This window comes from Triplophysa dalaica, chromosome 3, assembly GCF_015846415.1.
Source record: "Triplophysa dalaica isolate WHDGS20190420 chromosome 3, ASM1584641v1, whole genome shotgun sequence".
Taxonomy (NCBI): domain Eukaryota; kingdom Metazoa; phylum Chordata; class Actinopteri; order Cypriniformes; family Nemacheilidae; genus Triplophysa; species Triplophysa dalaica.
In genome coordinates, this window is record NC_079544.1 from 13789354 (window position 1) to 13808504 (window position 19151).

General features: G+C 40.3%; 1 protein-coding gene across 3 annotated transcripts in view; it reads left to right on the forward strand.

Moving 5' to 3' along the window:
- The window catches only part of mib1 (MIB E3 ubiquitin protein ligase 1), a 46904-nt gene extending 28138 nt beyond the window's left edge, over positions 1-18766 (forward strand). For 2 of the 3 annotated variants that reach the window (XM_056743079.1, XM_056743078.1), the window contains exons 14-23: positions 7868-8000; positions 9283-9369; positions 10046-10204; positions 13240-13421; positions 13575-13764; positions 13849-13927; positions 14601-14720; positions 16355-16513; positions 16897-16997; positions 17070-18766. In XM_056743079.1, the coding sequence (XP_056599057.1) occupies positions 7868-8000; positions 9283-9369; positions 10046-10204; positions 13240-13421; positions 13575-13764; positions 13849-13927; positions 14601-14720; positions 16355-16513; positions 16897-16997; positions 17070-17210 (1351 nt within the window). In that variant the 3' untranslated portion in view covers positions 17211-18766. The remainder of the gene's footprint in view (positions 1-7867; positions 8001-9282; positions 9370-10045; positions 10205-13239; positions 13422-13574; positions 13765-13848; positions 13928-14600; positions 14721-16354; positions 16514-16896; positions 16998-17069) is intronic. The other variant, XM_056743080.1, reaches the window with a different exon arrangement.
- The last annotated feature ends 385 nt before the right edge of the window (positions 18767-19151 follow it).

Below are 19151 nucleotides of genomic sequence, written 5' to 3' on the forward strand. Positions count from 1 at the left end.
CGCCGCTTTGCCTGGGTGCACTACTCCTGAGTAATTCTCTGTAGTTTTGAAATGCTTCTAACGCGCAAATGCTGAGTTCAGGTACCTCTGTAACAAGAGATCTCATCAATCACATCAGCACCTGACTGGAGAGGGTACAAATGGCAGAATAGTGATAAGTATTGAGTTTTAAGCAGGGCTTTTAATTACTATGGGCCTAAGGGTCTGTAGAAAAAGACAAATTACTTTTTTAATGTTATTTGTCTCCAATTAATTTTGGCACAGCTCGTAAGTCCAAGTACGATTGATTATAAACAACAGACTTGTCTGGGGAGGAAGATTTGACTTCTTATTTGACGTGGTAAAGCAACAAGAATGTAGATAGATGCTGTTTACGTCATGTGTAAACATCAGCCGTAGCAAACATCATGTGTGCTCTGTGTGTTAGGTTAGCAGTTTCCTCCACCCCGTTACTGTTGCGGTTTCTCTCTTCCTCCTTCCCCAGTCCTTTAAGCATTCTATCATGAAGAGGGTAAAGCTGCTGAGCGGCAGACGGCATAAAAGTGATTTATGGATGGGCCGACCTGAGTGCTGTTGGGGAAAGCCTGTGGCAGCCGATCTCTCAGCTCTTGGTCATTGTTCCGCTCAGTCCCACTGCGACTGTAGCGGCGCTCCGCTCTGATCTCCTGCCCCAGCTCCAAATCCCCTCGCACACCTTATGTAAGCCCCAACACTAGAAAGACCCCACAATTCTTTAGTGCTTTTTTGTAGCAATGGCTTCTCTTTACTTTATATGTAATTTAGTCACACATGCAAGAGACCGATATTGTTTCTCTAATAACAAGGTTGTTTTTCTTTCCTAACTGTGTTGACAGTAATTTTTTAATGGGATGAAATTTTGGAGTTCATATACTTGTTTGTTAAGTCATCACATTTTCTAGACTATATTTATGTGTACACAGTCACAAGTTTGTATTATTTTATGTTTTAAAGAATAGACTAGAGTAGCTGTATTAATAACTTACAATATTCATGTGAGTTTCCAAACATTTGAAATCTTGCTATTCAATGCTAGGGCAAATCATTGCAGCCGAAAACGGAAAATTATTTGGACAATGCGCATTTCAACCCTTTCCCCACATGCGTATGTCCCCCTCCACTAGGGTAAAGGACTATAATCAATCAAACCAGTCTATCCAAGGACAAATTGACACAGGCCAAACTCCTTTTTGCCCAATCACTGAGCTTTTACTTGTTCTGGGGGTTGGCCAAGTCATGAGTCTGAGCCAATAGTTGGTGCAGTCAGTTTCGTAATGGCAGTAGACATGGGTGACCAATTATTAAAGTAGCTGAAAGGGAAAGTTAGTGAATACTTATTTAGTCTAATTGAAAATTTGTTTGCTTGATTCATGCGTATCAAATACAAGCGTTAAATCATACAGCAGTTAAATCTGGTTTTGTTTACCTCATTATTATTTGCTTTGCATCTCATTAAATCCTCTCCTCAAAGTTTTCCATTACTGCCATATAGTACTGTTTACAGTTCTGTTTATCTTTTTAAATGAATGCTTTGTGTATGTTAAGTCCTTTGTGTATCTCCAGAAATGTACAGAGTACACAGAAGCTTCCAAAGTCCCTCATTAGTGAATCAGCATTTAATTGAGAAGGATTTCAACACTTCACCCAAACTGTGAATCAGTTACATGTATGGTAGACATACTGACCCATGATCTCCAGCTGTTGCATAATTCATTTATGGTTACCAGGGAAACTCATATGGTCATTTGGAGGTCGATGTTTCTGCCTAATAGAAACTGGCAGTATGACGAAGACAGATTGTGATGGAAAGGTTGAACTGTGATGGCCTAGTGATTTAACTTGCATCTGCAATTCTACAAGGATCTCTTAATGCTATTTTTTATGTTCTCCCAGTTTACAAATACAGTGAGGGAAAGAATTATTTGATCCCTTGCTGATTTTGTAAGTTTGCCTACTTACAGTGAAATGAAGGGTCTATCATTTTTATGGTAGGTATATTTTTACTGATACAGAATATACAAAAAATCATGGACAAAGTCTTATGTAAAGGTTATAAATTGATTTGCATTTCATTCAGGGAAATAAGTATTTGATCCCCTACCAACTAGCAATAATTCTGGCTCCACAGATTGGTCGTGTGCCTATATGGACCACAGATTAGTCTTGTCATTTTAAGGCAGTACTCCTGAATCAGTTTATGATGGATATAAACGATGCCTGCCAATAGAATCTGTATCTTCCATTCAACCTCTCCACCACCATGGTCAAGACCAAATAGATTTAAAGGATGTCAGGGACAAGATTGTATTCCTGCACAAACCTTGAATAGGCTACAGAAAGAAGCTTGGCGAGAAGGAAGAGACAACTGTTGGTGTGATTATTTGGAAATAGGTGAAATACAAAATAACTATCAAATGCCCTTGTTCTGGAGCTCCCTGCAAGATTTCCCCAATGGGGTAAAGACGATCATGAGAAAGGTTTAAGATCAGCCCAGAACTACACTGTAGAAGCCTGTTAATGATTTCAAGACAATAGGGACCACAGTTAGCAAGCAAACCTTTGGTAACACGCTATGCCACAATAGATTGAAATCCTGAAGCACCCGCAAGGTCCTCCTGCCCAAGAAGGCCGGTCTGGCTCTTCTGAAGTTTGACAATGAACTTCAAAACGATTCAGAAAATGCTTTGACGAAAGTGCTGGCACTTCTTTTGAGATCAAAATTGATTCATGTGTTTTGAATGTTGACTATGACCCCAAGAACACCATCCCTACAGAGAAGCACAGTGTTGGAAACATTATGCAGTAGGACTTTTTCTCTGCTACGGGTACAGGATGACTTCACTGCATTGAGAGGCTGAGTGACGGGCCAGTGTACCATTTAAAATCTTGGTCGAGAATCTCCTTCCCTTTACTTGATCACAGAAGATGGGTCGTGGATCTTCCTATAAAATGACAAAGACTCAAAACATGTTGCAAAGTCAACCAAATGGCTTAAGGAGAAGAACATTAAATGTCCGAGCCAGTCTCTAGACCATAGTCCTATAGAACATCTGTGAAGGAGGCTAAAACTCCTATTTGCTGAGCGACAGCCAAGAAACCTTAAAGATTACAGGGGAGTGGACTAAAATGTATCCTGACACATGTGCAAACCTGTTGACCAACTATTAGAAATGTTTTACCTCTGTGCTTGCGAACAAGTGTTTCTCCACAAAGTACAAAGTTATGTTTTTCTCTGGGATCAGATAATCATTTCACTGACTGAAATGCAAATCAATTTATAATCTTTGTAACATTTCTTTTCCCAGAATTTTTTTGTTATATTCTGTCTCTATCAGTTTAATTAAACCCACCATTAAAATTATAGACCCTTCATTTCTTTGTTAGCAGGCAAAATTACAAAATCAGCAGGGGATCAAGTAATGATTTCCTTCACTGTAGCTTGCATGTGTCTCATAATATACATTTTGCGAATTATTTTGTTAGACGAGGGATCCACGAGGGATGAAAATTCACTATTGCATCATGATTCTTACTCAGAAATTCTGGATTACCAAACTTAGAAGTTTAAAGGATGTGCACTGTTTAGCGCAAATGCATAACAATAACAAAACATTTACATGAAGATAAATGCCATAAGGTGGCACTGCAAATAGTGTTTGTATTATGTGAACAACACAGTTGCCGTTTTTACACAAAAATTTTAAATGGCACAGAGCCAACCTTTTCCTACAGGTTAGCGGTACTATCCTGTTGCCGAAAACTTGATTCATTGAGGCTTTGGGAATCGATTTGTAATTCCCTGAAAGCCGAAAAGGTTTCCAGGGCACTAATGCATGTTTTTGCATTTACTTTAGTTATATTTATTCTGTTTCCTTTGCAGGAAACCCTGTATTAGGAAATGCACTTCACAAATCATTAAATCAAATAGCCAGCAATGAATTATACCGCTATTAATGGGCTGTCTTCAAGCACACTCAACTGTATCCGTAATACACACTTATTAAAGTAGCTTTTACACGAGAGAGCCCCATTCCACCCATCTGTCTGCTGGCTTGTTTGTCTAGGCTTCCTTTTCTAGTTGTGTCTGGCGGGCATGGACATCAGCAGAGCTACTTTGGTGGATTGAATTTGCCCACCTCAGGTAAACAGTTTGGAGTGATTTAAAGGCTCAGATTTACAGCAGTGATATATATCGGTGACGTGTACCATTCCCCCAAGTGAGTCAGCCAACAATCGAAGCAAAGGCACAGAGACCGTTCTTTCCCCACACAAATAATCCTCCATAGTGGTTTCTCAATGTTTAATTGTTTGTTGCGTTTAAAATATTTTGTATAATTGAATGTGCTCTTTTAACATTTTTTATTTTTATTGAATGGCTGCTGTATGGCTTCTCCTGCGTGCATCCCTGTTGCTGTTTTTCTTTTTGTTGCCTCATTCATTTTTAAGACATACAAATCATGTAATTCGTTGCCATGTGAGCACAGCAATATTTCAGTTTTGAAATCAGTTTTTATCAGTGTGCCTCAAGAAAACGATATAAGATAATTAGGTCATAGATATTACTGTGCCGTCGGGTCCCTCGTTGACTCGGATAATTTGCATGAGAAAGATGTACTGGTGAAGTAAAGGAGCTGAAGGTTTGTAAAGCGATCTGCACTCCCTCCTTACTCTACTTTTGTGTACATTTACCTGCTTCAAAACCACTTTCACATCATCCTTAATTCAGAATTCTCACTAACAGCCAATGTAATCACACTTTTTTATGCTAATTGTATTACAATTTCACATTCATCCAATAATTTGTCCAATTACAACTTTATATTCATCCAATAAAGACAAATATAGAAGAAAATCACTTAAAAATAAGGCATTATGCAAGCTGCACTTCATAACAGGCTGCATTCTGTGCTTCAGATGTGCCATTATCTAGATTGTTTTAAGTTGTTTAATTTCCATAGACTAATTATTCCCATTTTTATGTCTCTTTTGTTCTTTTAAAGAGTGGACTATTGTAGCTGTGGGTGACATTAATAATCCTTGGTTTGGCATGACTTACATAGACCAAACATTTTAAATGCTGAAATCTTTCAAAAGCTGTATATGACTCTTTCTTTAGTGGAACATAAGAAGATGTGTCAGTGGGTTTGTTTTCATACAGTGGACTGCAGTGGACCCCAATTTGTTTACCACTGTTCTTCCAAATTTTGAGTTCTTTGGTTAGAAGAAAGAAAGCCACAGGATTGGTATAACATGAGAGTGAATAAATGTCAAAAAGTATTGGGCTAGCTTTTGTTGAATTTTGTTTTAGCACCTATTGTATTATTGCTCCTATATGACATATCGCTTATTGCTCCCTGAACTCTCTGTAAGTCGCTTTGGTTAAAGGTGTCTGCTAAATGTAAAATCATTTATTTTTGTGTGAGCTCTCTCTTTAAGAAGAGATGCCACAAACGTGCACGAAGTGTTTAAGCATAAAGTTCTCATTTGAAATATCTTAACAATGGTCTGGGATGGTATTACAGATTTCCTCTACAAAGTTACAAATTCTGTATAATGTCAGCTGTTGGAGAACTAGTTACTCTTCATGTCCCATCTTTACTTGGCTGATTTTAGAGAGATTGCCTGTGAAGTGTTCTAGTACAGTATGTTAGCATTAGCCCTTCTCAGTTACAGTGAGCTTCAGGCCCTTGACAAATTACCATGTGGCTACAGGAGACAACAGGCCTCATTGGTGTGCTCCTGAGGGATCTTTGTATCTCACAGGGTGACCCAGTTTCATTGTGCTTCTCCTTCACCTCTCTTCTCATCCTGTCTTTCTCTCTTTTTCCCTTTAGTTCTACATACACCCCATTCTTCATTTGAGTGTTAAGAGTGCCGCTTTAGGCTCTCTCTCTCTCCCTCTGAGCCACGCTCTTACCTTTTTATGGTGACCGGTTTACTCACACCTACAGCAAGTCAATATCAGGACCTTAGAAAAAGGTGGCCACCAGTGAGAAGCAATCTATCTTCTCAGTTTCCTCTTGCTTGCAATATAGTAAATCATCTTCCTCGAAAGGAATTACAGGGGGAGTGTGCCACAGACTCCTGCATATTTTTAGTGTTCTTTGAACTGCTCAACAAAAAAAGTTGACTGCAATGCAGTAGTGCCAGCAAGCTGCATTAATATTAATGCCTGCCCATTTCCACCAGCGTGGCAGCCAGCCTGTCAATCTATCTACAATGTATCTGGATAGGCTCGCCAATCACAAACTGGCTGTAATCCATCTAACTGCTGCCAACACAAGGGGGCACCAGTCCCAGGCTGTTTCCTGTCCACCATTGGCTACTGCTTTCCTGAGAGGCATCTCTGCCAATGCAGTCCGGCACCAATACGTCCCATGTTTCAGGGTGTATCAGTTCTTGTTTAACAGCTTGCCGCACCAAGAGATTTTAGGGGAGGAAACCCAGGAGTGGTAACATTTTCTTTATCGTAATGATTTCTTGTTTCGACACGATTTGTTGTATATGTGTATAACAATGCAATTTTGAGTTTGATTTGAAGCAATGCAGGTGTAAACAGGCGGTGCGATTACATGACGTGTGCACTGCAGTACAGCTGTTTGCTGCACATATCTCCAAGTGCGTACATAGCTGCCAATGCTCGTATTCCTGCATACTCTCTCTCTCTCCTACCTAAGAAACTAGAGATCAGCTTTGGGTTTACCAGAATCCACCCTGCAGCAAATGCAGCACTCCAGAGTCTGCCACAAATCTGAAATTACATTAATCTTTTTTCCTTTGCACGCCCACCATCACTACCTTAAGAACATCTTGAAAACTGTAATATTTGAAAACACTAACCCTGCATTTTTTTCTTGAGTGCTTTGAGACGCCAGCTGAGCTCTACATTAAGGATTCTGAAACCTTCTCTATTCTTCATGTTAAATTTGACAAGATGGATAGATGAATGTTTGGATAATGTGACCCCTGTGGTGGCTTCTCTGAAGACTTTCAGACATCATGCCTGTCCACTGCCGTTGGGACAAATTTGTCTTCATAACTTTTACACGCGTATCTCTCATTTTTAGGTTTTATACCTTCTGTGTATATCTGCATACAGTCAATATGAAGTCAGAAATATATATATAATGTTTCTAAGAATATAGTCAGTAGTAATTGCTTTCTGCTAAACCCTTGCTTTTCTCTTATTCTTACAACAATGTTATGTCATGACCAACTTTCACAAGAGTCGAATTCTAGTCAATAAAATCCCGTCCTACACGTTTTTTTGGTCGAGTAATTTATTTCCCCATTTCCGAAAAATGCCATGTTGCTCTCACTGAACAAAAAAGCAATGCACTAAAGCAAAAAGCTTCCTCATATAAATGTATTCTGTTATTGTTGGAGTGCTCTATTACCTCAGTCTCTTATTTAAACCACTCCGTGTGCTCCCTACTTCATCTCACACTCTTTTCATTTTGCTGGAATTTCAGTCTGTCCTGGAAATAGATTTTCCTCACCAGTTCTTTCATTTCTTGCTTGTTTCTGACTTTCAGCGCTCGTCTTTTCAGGGTAAGCAATATCCTATTGCGGGTGCTGCATTGAGTCACAATCAGCTCCCTGCTTATGGACATACTGTGTTTCAAACTGCTTATCTGAGGCCACATTCCATGTTTTGCTTCATGGATCTAGACAACCACTGGAAAACTGTTTGTCAATTGCTGGTGGTTTGTTTGTTTGTGTGAGATCTTGTACTTTCTCTTACACCCAGTTCCCATCTAACAACATCCTCAGAAGCCACTCTATTATTCCTTATTGTAGTGATTTGTAAGCTCAATGGTTAATTTTGTATTATTTTTGTATTCCTCAGTGCCATGCGCGTGCTTTTGTCCAAACTGCCACGGCCCTGGATAGTGGACGAGAAGAAAGATGACGGTTACACTGCACTTCATCTCGCTGCCCTCAACAACCACGTGGAGGTGGCAGAGCTCCTAGTTCATCAGGTCAGCAGTTCTAACACTCGCAGTCTGATCTCACATTGCGTGACTACAGGAAGGTCCCATCCTGGTAATTTCACGAGGTCATTATGGGCCCAGTAGAGCTGAGAAAGCGCACTTTGTAGGAACCTGCCTCTCATTTTACTAGGTTAATCACATGCACAATGAACCTTAAGGTATAGAGCCAGTCTAGAGAATTGAACGTTTTATTAGTGGTGCTTGTTAGGGCGAGCATCACTTTTACTGTTCATAATTAGGGTTAATGTTTTTCAAACCCCTAGGTATTTTAATACTTGTCCCACACCATTTATGCCACAGACATGAATGACGCCTCAAATTGAGCAGCTTGAGTGCGGAGAAGTGCACAAATATAGCATTCACAAAAAGGCCCAGGAACCACCTACAACACCCTAGAATCATGACATCTGATTTTGCGAAATCTTCAGAAAATGCAAGCGTGAATAGTGTTCTAACCTACCACTTTGCCTATTTAATGGTCACTATAACCCTTAAACAGATGAAGAAATTGTCTAATATAGTTCAGTATACATTGAGCTTGTGAACAGTAAAAATTGACATGGCATCGATACACAGTTTCCTGTGATGCACGGAGAGATTTCTCTCCATGCAAACTATGCTCGATGTGCAAATTTGGCCAAACTGGCTCAGTGCCTCCCCTCCACATGCCACTTTACAGCAGGATACTGTGGCTCGGCGATATGTCGGGGCACAGAAACTACGTTATTACAACGTTCCAGCAGCATAGTGAGAATGCAGAGCTGGCTCGGTTCAACCCTTTGGTGAGAGAGAGAGACTGAAAGAGGAAAGGGTTCCCAGCTCCCACCGATGACTTTACCCTCAGCCTACGAACCACAGTAGAGCTGCACTGCAGTAGTGCTGAGAAGCTATGTTGCTATGGGGTTTCAGGGAATATCTGAATACAAATCACCAGTACGCCCCACTAGCTCACATTTCTTAACACAACCTATGGGAGCGGAGGGCACGCTCACAAGCAGTGATTTTTTTCTTCAGCAATTGAAAGGCGATATGAACTGGCTACTTTCTTGACAGTAAAAAGAAAGAATAATTTATAAATAAATATTTGCCATCATTTGAATACCAGAAAGGTAAAAAGTAGATTTTATGTTTACTGAATTTAAGAGTTCTATTTTAAGGCATACCCCTGCATGAATCTATATTTAGTTTAAGTTTAATGCACTAATGTTCTCCTTATTGTGTGTAAAAGAACAGCAGATTGATTTGTTCTTGGTGTCTCTCCTCTCCATAGGGAAGTGCCAATCTGGACATACAGAATGTTAACCAGCAGACAGCATTGCACCTTGCCGTCGAACGTCAGCACACCCAGATAGTGCGAGTAAGTGTTTCTACATTTATCTGTCCTCTTCCTACCGGCGGTTGACGTCTGCAGCAGTCAGCCACTGATCTGGATTTCTTTTCAACACATTGTTGAAGTAATGTTGCTAAGTGCCTCAGCTTTAGATTTACATGCAGGAGTTGTGCTGCAGATTTATCCCCTCCAATTGAATTCATTTGGTCCTGAGCAATCTGCTCCGTGCCAGGAGAGGTATATGGAGAGTGGGGGTGGAATAGGGTTATCGACAGAGGCTAAAACGCCATCTTGTGGGCATGTGGGAGCAGAACATCCATCTTTCTTTCTGCAACATTAAATACATTCTGTGCTACTGCCCTTTGGAATCTTTAGCGGTCTTTTGAGAAAGTAAGAACCAAACTAAAATAGCATCAAACACAAGTTAATCTTAAATGTGTCTCGCATAGTATGCCATTGGTCTCATGAAAGGGAAATAAGTTTTGATGCATTTGTTGCAACGTAAATCTTTCTTCACCATCTGGCACATAACTGCAGACGATAAATAAACAATGGGTTAAGTCGTAAACATGAGTGTTGAAATGTGTCACCTGCTTCAGATGTCATTGCAAGCTTGTACAACTGCATCAGTGAATGTCAGCATCATTAAATGTGCCAGCACTGAACAGATTGGTTGAATTCTGTCCTCTGCATTCTTATCTAGCTGTTGGTCCGAGCTGAGGCTAAGTTGGATGTGCAAGACAAGGACGGCGACACGCCACTGCACGAGGCCCTGCGTCACCACACTTTGTCCCAACTGCGCCAACTTCAGGACATGCAAGATGTCAGCAAAGTGGAACCCTGGGAGCCCTCCAAAAACACAGTACGTAGAGAGAACTATATAAGCAGGATGAGTGCATGAGAAGCAGTTTTTGATGAACTGAACATGTCAGGTATAAAAAAATAGTGTTATAGTATGACCAGATAGAGACAAAATTGAATCTTGAATGTATTTGCAAAAACAGATTCTTGATTTTTTTTTCTTAAGTTATTATGTTTTATTGTGTTTAGTTTTGTGTAAGTTAGCAGTCATTTTTGTGGTTATTTTTCTTAATCAAAACAACCCAAGTTTGATATTTATATTGATATTCATCATATTGCATTTAGATTACATTTACGAGTTTTTATCCAAAGCCACCTACATTGCATTATACTATACATTTGTTTCTGGGTATGTGCAATCCCTGGGATCGAACCCATGACCTTGATGTCGAACCTATGACCTTGGTATAAAAAAAATAAAAAGTGCATAGTAACAAAAAAATTCAAGAATGAAATAATCTGTTTTTGCAAATAAACACCTAATATACAGATTCTTCAATGAATATGTATCGATCCACGACTGTTCATAATCTAAAGCACAAGCAGAACATTAGACACATACATGGTACATAAAAAAAATGGCAAAAAGCTATGCATACACTGCGGATGTTATGCATACAAACAAACAAACAAACAAACAAACACAAGAGCCTTTCGATAAGTTTACCAGCCATAGACAAAAAGGCTTAACAAGCTTTATTTTACAACATCTCGGAGGAAATAACCAGCCGATGTGTGCATCATGAACGGTATATTTAAAGGCAAACTGAGCAATGACGGTGAATTCTGCCCTTTTGTATTTTGCGCATGACTCAACGCAGACTTTACTGCAGCAGAAAACTGTCACCAAATGTATAAAAATGGCAGCATGATCCACCCAGCTGTCAGGATCTAGGTGTTGTACGGTGGTTCAGGCATAAAAGATGATTCATTAAAAGATCTTTGTTCATTAATAAACCTTGTTTTCACCAGTTAAGAATTTGCAGCCCTTCTACAAATACAGGTGAAACACCGAGCCTTGTTTTATTTATCAGTGGATTCACTCATGTCCAAGATCAGCAGCAAAATAATAGGAAGCGTGGCTATTCAGCAGCTATCATGATTGCTCTCAACGTCTGCAAGTTAACAATGATAGATTGTATTCTGGCACAGGTGCCTTTTCCCTCCTGTCTCATGAGTAACCTGCCAAATGAGCCACAGTTCAACGGAAATCCAACATCCTGTACCCACTACACAATCCCTTAGGTGAAGCATTCCCTCCTGAAACTCATGAGGAGAAGACAACAGCATGGCAGACAGGAGCATAACCGTGACGCTCTCTGCTACGATGATGGCAGTTGAATTACACCAAGCTATCAGCTCCATCAGAGCAGATTTAAATTGCAATGAATACCATGTTTTCAGGTAAACGGTCCCAAATGTGACAGTACAGCGAGTTGGAGCTTAATACAGAACAGCAGTGAGAAATGTTAGCCAAGAGAGTCATATAGAGATCTGTTTGAGGCTGTCAACCACCATCTGTTGAGAGCTGGATGCTCTATGATCTGTTATCATTTTCAGAAGAAAATGTGATGATTTACTCTCCGCGCTGTGATTTGGTTTGATGCGCACAGGGTTTGATACGATGGCTTCCATTCACACCTAATCACTCGTAGTCTTTTGGGGCACATTGTCACATCCAATTAGTATTAATGCTTCATAAATTGCAGCGAAAAGAAAATCAGGCCAGTCTATTTCAACCATTGTCGAGACATTCCCTGGGTGGAACTATTTGTGTTTTTAATGAGAAAATCTAGTGTGGACACTTTTTTGTAAGTCACTTTGAAAAGAAAGCTTCTGCCAAGAATATAAATGAAATGGATGACATTAAAACCATAGTTCACCCTAAAATTTATATTCTGACATCATCAACACGCACTCTGGTCGTTTCAAACATGAATGACTTCTGCAGAACACAATATATTTTGTTGGTTGCAGTAAACCTTTGGTCACCATTGACTTGCATTGGTTTTGTGTCCATACAATAGAAGTCAATGGGGACCAATGGTTTTTGGTTACCAACATTCTTCAAAATATCTTCTGTGTTTTGCAGAAGAAAGTCACACAGGTTTAAAATGTTTTGTCACATTAGGTTGGTTAATACGTATAAAATCTAGCAAAGAGGGTATAACTGTTGTATTTAACAAGAAATCCAGTCAAAGTCTTTACAGCAGTTTTGCTCACCAGCACTTCTGCTGTCACATCTTAAATTTCCAATAATAAACACTGTTCTGTGACTTACCATCTCACACCCTTTCATCATCTTTATTAACACATTATGTTGTCAATACGCTCTGGATCAACCGTCTCGCCACAACACCTGACACCAGACAGACTGACGACGCAGGTCTCGTGCATCATAGCTCCACTTACGCCCCACCTCAGACCTTCCCATCAACGCTTCTGCACAACTGTCGTAAATCAAGAGTTGTGTGACCGAGGGCTGCTTTCAGGCCAGCAGTCATTTATTATCGCAGACAGTGTGACAAATATCTCCCTTATCAAGCCGTCATATTGTTACCACATGCAGGTGGAGAGTCGGCCAATCCATTTAAAACACTCTCCCAGCCAATCGGTATGCAGAGAGAACTGCTCAATATGCTCCATAACATTTCATCTGTTTTGATCAATTTATTATAGCAACATTACATCATGAAATCGTGCCATTTTGCTGTATTATTCACCTCTGGCGAGGACCTTCAAGGGTTGAATAAGATATTCCTTTATACAGAAGTACATGTCTTGTTTTTAAGTAGTGCTTGATAACAGCCACCAACAACATTATAATATTATTTAATCATCTTTTGCACAGACAAGCACCACTACCCCTTCTTATGCTGTATGTTTTAATGTATTTGGTGAAGATAAATACTGTAGGCTTTGTGCTGTGATGGTTGCACGGTATGATTAAACTACATCATGAGTAATTTTGGCTTTCTATAATCCATCTTAATGTACACCGTTTGACTTCTGTTTATGTTTGGTGTTTCTTCCCAGTTAATCATGGGATTGGGCACTCAGGGAGCTGAAAAGAAGAGTGCGGCTTCTATTGCTTGTTTCCTGGCAGCCAACGGTGCTGACCTCACCATCCGCAACAAGAAAGGCCAGTCTCCTCTGGACCTGTGCCCTGACCCCAGCCTCTGCAAGGCCCTGGCTAAATGCCACAAAGAGAAGACCAGGTATATACCTCTAGTCATTTTTAGACAAAGGTGTCTACTTGAAAAATGTAACACTCTTTAGGCACAACATAATTGTCAAAGTTCTGCTGAGCTTACTTTTATTGTTTCAATGTGGAGAAATAAGAAAAGTGACCCTAGATTTTTCCATCTCAGTGGGCAGGTGGGTTCCCGTAGCCCGTCTTTGAGCAGTAATAATGAAACTCTGGAGGAATGCATGGTTTGCTCGGATATGAAGAGAGACACGCTCTTCGGCCCCTGCGGTCACATCGCCACCTGCTCTCTCTGCTCGCCCCGTGTCAAGAAATGTCTCATTTGCAAGGAACAGGTCCAGTCCAGAACTAAGGTACCAGACGCACCCCTCACAACGTTTTGTAATGTGTAGAACAGTATACCGTGCCATTGTAAACCATTCTGTCTCCTCCCGCAGATTGAGGAGTGTGTGGTGTGCTCTGATAAGAAGGCAGCTGTTCTCTTTCAGCCCTGTGGTCACATGTGCGCCTGTGAGAGTAAGTCAACTGTCACTCTCCTCCTCCCTGTCCTGTTCATGACACCACACCTCTTCCCACATCACCCCATGTGATTGCCTCTCAGACAGCCAAAAAAGCTAATTCTGTCATCTGCCATAGAATGTCACATAGCACATGACTGCGATTGAAGACATCTAGGCGTGTGCGTTCTGAGACATAGGACTTCATAGATCATTACTAGAAGGGTGTTATGGTTGAATCTCACTAAACCTGTTCAGAATAGGGCTCGGAATATGATTTCAGTTCTGAACAACACTATGGAATTATATTTTGCATAAGTACAGTGAAGATATTTTTAGGACTATGAATGTGTATTTAATAGTGACATCTTAGCCTAACTTCTCCAAAAGTGATCGTCTCATTTTCATCACTACATCATTTATGCATTGTGGTAGGGTTTGTTGTACTTTTCTATGTTTACACTGGGGGTTGGGAGAGAGCTTAAAATAGGCTTCATTATCTGTATGCAATAAAAAAATCATTACGCAGAGTTTCATTCTCGCCGCATACATCTATCAAAGGCTTTATTTCTACTTCTTCCTTTAACCTCAAACTGTAACTTGCTGTTGTATGGGTATTTACTTCATTCTCCGCTGGTCGCTGAGCCGGCTCCAGAGGCTAATTGCTTACTGCGTATTTGTGTCCCCTACAGACTGTGCAAGCCTAATGAAAAAGTGTGTGCAGTGTCGGGCCGTGGTGGAGCTCCGCACTCCCTTCGTTTTGTGCTGTGGAGGGAAAGGTATGGAGGATGCCACTGATGATGAGGACCTTAGTGAGTGAACTTCCACACGTTCCCGTTTTTCAGTTCTCTTCCCTCTTTCTGCCTTGGTTCTCATGTCTCTCTTGTTTTATATTTATGTTGGCCTTGGTTGGTGCTTCTGTGTTTCTGTTGCCCACACACGTTTTCTTTCCCATTGTTATGACTAATCTGTTTTTTCCCAGATGTGTTTCCATGAGTCGAATCAGACAATGAGCCCCTCCTCTTAATGTATTATAACACCCTGGAATGAGCTTCGTAATCTCCCGGGAATGTCTTCATAACGTCTTACAAAGTCACAAGGGTTTTTAGAAAGCCATTACAAGCGGACGAGTGAGAATGAATCTCTTGGAATTTATTATTCATCAAACATAGAATATTTCTAGAATTGGACACGTCAGAGGGGCTATCCGAAATTGAATTCAGCACCATCTTATTTATGATTTGTTATTCACCACTTTTCCTTTCTATGTATGTCATGACACTGTCCATGCTCTTTATGTTGGTTTAGTTTGAGTTCAAAGGGATACTGGTGTAAGTTCACTTTTTACAGTGTTTATTTATAGAGGGGGAGATCTGTTTCTTCTTAGCCACGCTTAGATGTCCAACACATCCATCCATGTTGACATCTCTGCTGACCCACAGACATGCTCGCAGAATCCAGTCAACAGAGGAATGTTGCCCCTTAACTCTTATCTCAGTCTGTCTTTAGTGCCTGAGCTCTGTTTGTTGTAAGGCGCCACTTTTCCACACACACAACCGAAACGGCATCTCTAATAGAACTTACACACTCGGTCACCATAGATGGGCTTTTCTCCAGTGAAGCTCAGGCTGTTGAATGTGCCACATCTGCTAAAGTTTCCACATACAAGAGGTCTGTAACTCTAGAAAGAGAACATGATAAACTTTACAGAGCCGTGTGCTGGCATCGGAAGACTAGTGTCAGTTACACAGATGAATAAATATACACCACTTACTCACCCTCTAGATGTTCTGAATCTGTATAAATGACTTTGTTCCGATAAAGACAAAGTAAGATATTTGGAAGAATGCTTTCAACCAAACAGTTCTTGGCCACCATTCATGACCATAGGAATATTACAATGGCAGTCAATAGTGCCACAGAACCGTTTTTTCCCTTGCTTTCTTCAAAATATCTTCTTTTGTGTTTATCAGAGCAGAGAAATGTATACAGACTTGGAACAACTCGCGGGTAAGTAAATGATGATAGAATTTCCTTAAATTGTACCTAGATTATTCTTTGGATAATAGGGAGTGGGGAATTACGTAGTTTTGTTAGCCAACCCCTGACACCAACAAATGTCCGGCTCAAATTTTGCCTTTAGTAAACAGTCATCTGATTTATTTATGAACTTGTTCGAATTAACCAGTTTGTCAACTACTTTCACACTAAACCATAATAAAAATGTCTTCTTTCAGGCCCCTTTTCATCAATGGCCGCTAAACTTTTTTTCCCAATACTGTAGTGAAAATGCATTATTGCAGCAGTGCTTTGCAAGCAGCATCTGCTTTCTCCATTTTTGCTAGAAATTGTGGGTGTCTTCATGAATGAGGCCCCCAATCCTGTTTTTTAGACAACCATGTTAACTTGCTCTTCCCTTTGCTCCCTCTAATCAATTTATGACTAGATTATGCCATAGACCAGACTGAATTGGCCCCAAAACCAGCAGCAGGGGTGCTTGCATTACAAAACAATGTGAGTGGTTGCTTCTCAGCAGGGAGCTCTAACTCAGTGGCAGGGGGGTCACAGGATCTTCTCCAGCCCAACAATCTGGCAATAAGTTGGTGTAAGTATCTTATTCCTCACCCCCAGTTCTTCCTGCCTCAACTCCTTCCTGCTCCTTTGGGCTCCAAGTCCATCTTTCTGCTACGCATACGTCATTCTGTCTGGCCAACACTCGGCCGTCAAGTGAGCTCAGGCCTGCTTGCAGCCTGTTGCGATTCTGTGACGAGTGTTAGCATGGCTTGATTCCCCGTCAGAACGCTTTGTATGCGCCATGTGTCAGAACAGGGACGGAAGTTGAAAGACCTCTATAATCATGCTAGAAACGTTGAAGGACATTTATGGTTTACAATAAGTCAGAAGGCTCTTGGGTCCACTGTCACCTACTGCATGATTGGCTGATGACCTAGTGACATAATTCTCAAAGACCTCTGCTTTGCCTTCCAGCCAGCGGAAATATTCCAGGATTGCAAAGGGACAAAGACAACACTAATGTCAATGCAGATGTGCAGAAATTGCAGCAGCAACTGCAGGATATCAAAGAGCAGGTGAGGGTTTATGATCATGATGTTTAGCATTATGCAGTAATTACCCATTTAACATGTATGCCTTCCACTTAGACCATGTGCCCTGTGTGTCTGGATCGCCTAAAGAATATGATCTTCATGTGCGGCCATGGCACTTGTCAGCTGTGCGGTGACCGAATGAGCGAGTGTCCCATCTGCCGCAAAGCTATCGAGCGTCGGATCCTGCTTTATTAGAATGGTTAACAAAGCCTACTCGTCTCCAAGCCTGTTTTTCAGCTACAGTGTATGCAAGGCTCTGTGTCCCACGCAAGCTAAGAGTCATCAGTGTTCATCTTTTCTGCATTTTGTCTTAAGCATCTGAAATCCAGCAGTTTCAGGCTCAATATTTGCCTGGAAGACTTCATTAACATATTTTCTGCGCTCTTGGATTATGTTCACCGCAACCAAGAAGAGACTTGCTTTTACTTCTCAACTCTGCTGTTCTGGTCATGCAAGTGTCCACTTTTTCTAATGTGTTTTCGTGAGAAGGTCACCACCACCTAAAACACGACTGTAAGGCAACAACTGACACTGTCAGAGACTGCTAACATTTCCTCTTTTATTATGCAAGTGTATAATGCTTATATGTCCTGATCCAAATAACGGTTGTATCTACAGTACAGAGTAGGTCATGATACAATGTGCTGAAGGTCTAGGACATGACTGAACACTAGACTCTGTCTCTCTGTATCTGCTGTTAATATGGAGCATCACAAATGGAGCAACCCAGTGTTCTGTTCCAAACTGCTGATCGAGAATTTGTCATATCCAAGCAGTGAAATAAATTATGTAAACATCCAAATCCAGTTTTTAGCTCTACTGTTAGCATAGCTTTGCATGCTCCTCACTTGAAATGCCGCTTTACTACAGTATAGACATTACAATACTATAGTATTATTGTGACACCCATGATGGGTGTGACTGTTACAAGAAAGGTCCAAGAAGATATGCATATATTCAACAAACATCATAAATTGGTCGTTTTCAGTAATCCTCCTTAATGTATCAGGTATTATTACCAGATTTTTTAATATAAATATATTTGAAACTGCCGATTTTGTGCCATTGTTCCAAAAGAAGTAAATTTCATTACCTTTTGGGAATAAGGTACCGTTTATCTAACTAGTTAATTTATGTATTTTCACCTTTTTCAACTAAAATTGAGCTTGAATTAGGGGTATTGCCTAACTAGGCAGCAAGAAAGCCTGACCAAAAAACATTTGTAGCTGAGGACTATTCAAGTCCAAATAGTATTTTGTTTTGCAATTTGGCATCTCTCTCTGTGCTTTTCATCAAGTTTTTGAAGACATCTATTGCATTGCTTTTTCCGTGTGGATGCTTTCCATGTTTCTAACATGGAGAAGGTCTAAAGTTCCGTCTTCAGCTTAATGCCTCGTTTCGTTTCAATGTGACTCCCACTGCAGAAATACGTATTTACTGTCAGCAAAAGTAGTTTCATACTTTTTAAAGATTTGTGTTCATTTCAGTGACCATTTTAACACTAAAAGCTAGATGCACTAATATACCGTATTTGTAGCATTGTATTACAGTTACTCAAGCGGTCTGTTTTGTACCTTATTTTCAGTATACAAATACTGCCCTGGTTTGAAAAACAATACTGATGTTTTTTTTCTTTGAATGAACGAATGTTTGATGTATGCTGTACAACATTTATCTTTATTTTGAATGTTTGTCCTGTATTGCAGTTTTGCTTTAAGATCCATTGCCGAATAAAGGTCTAACAAAATGTATTGCAGTAAATTTGTCATTGTCATAGTTAGGTGATAGCAGCATATTGATATTACTTTCATCTTTGACATGGATACCACTGAGCCTGATTTTCCTTTCACAAAACTCATGATTAAGATGTCACCATAAGATCACAGTGACCATAACTCAATTTAAAAAGCCTTTTATGTTCAACGTTGCAGTTTCTTGCATACACATTTTTGCCATTCCCAACCACGTCCCTCCACAATATAATAGAATAATGGCAGGTAGTCTCTGTTGCGCAGATAGCGAGAGACCGAAGCCTTGCGTATTTGGAATAATCCAATTAGACAAAACGATCCATGGAAGGTGCAGTGTTGTCATGCACGAAAACATTAGAAGATTAAACTTCACTCATCCATAGAG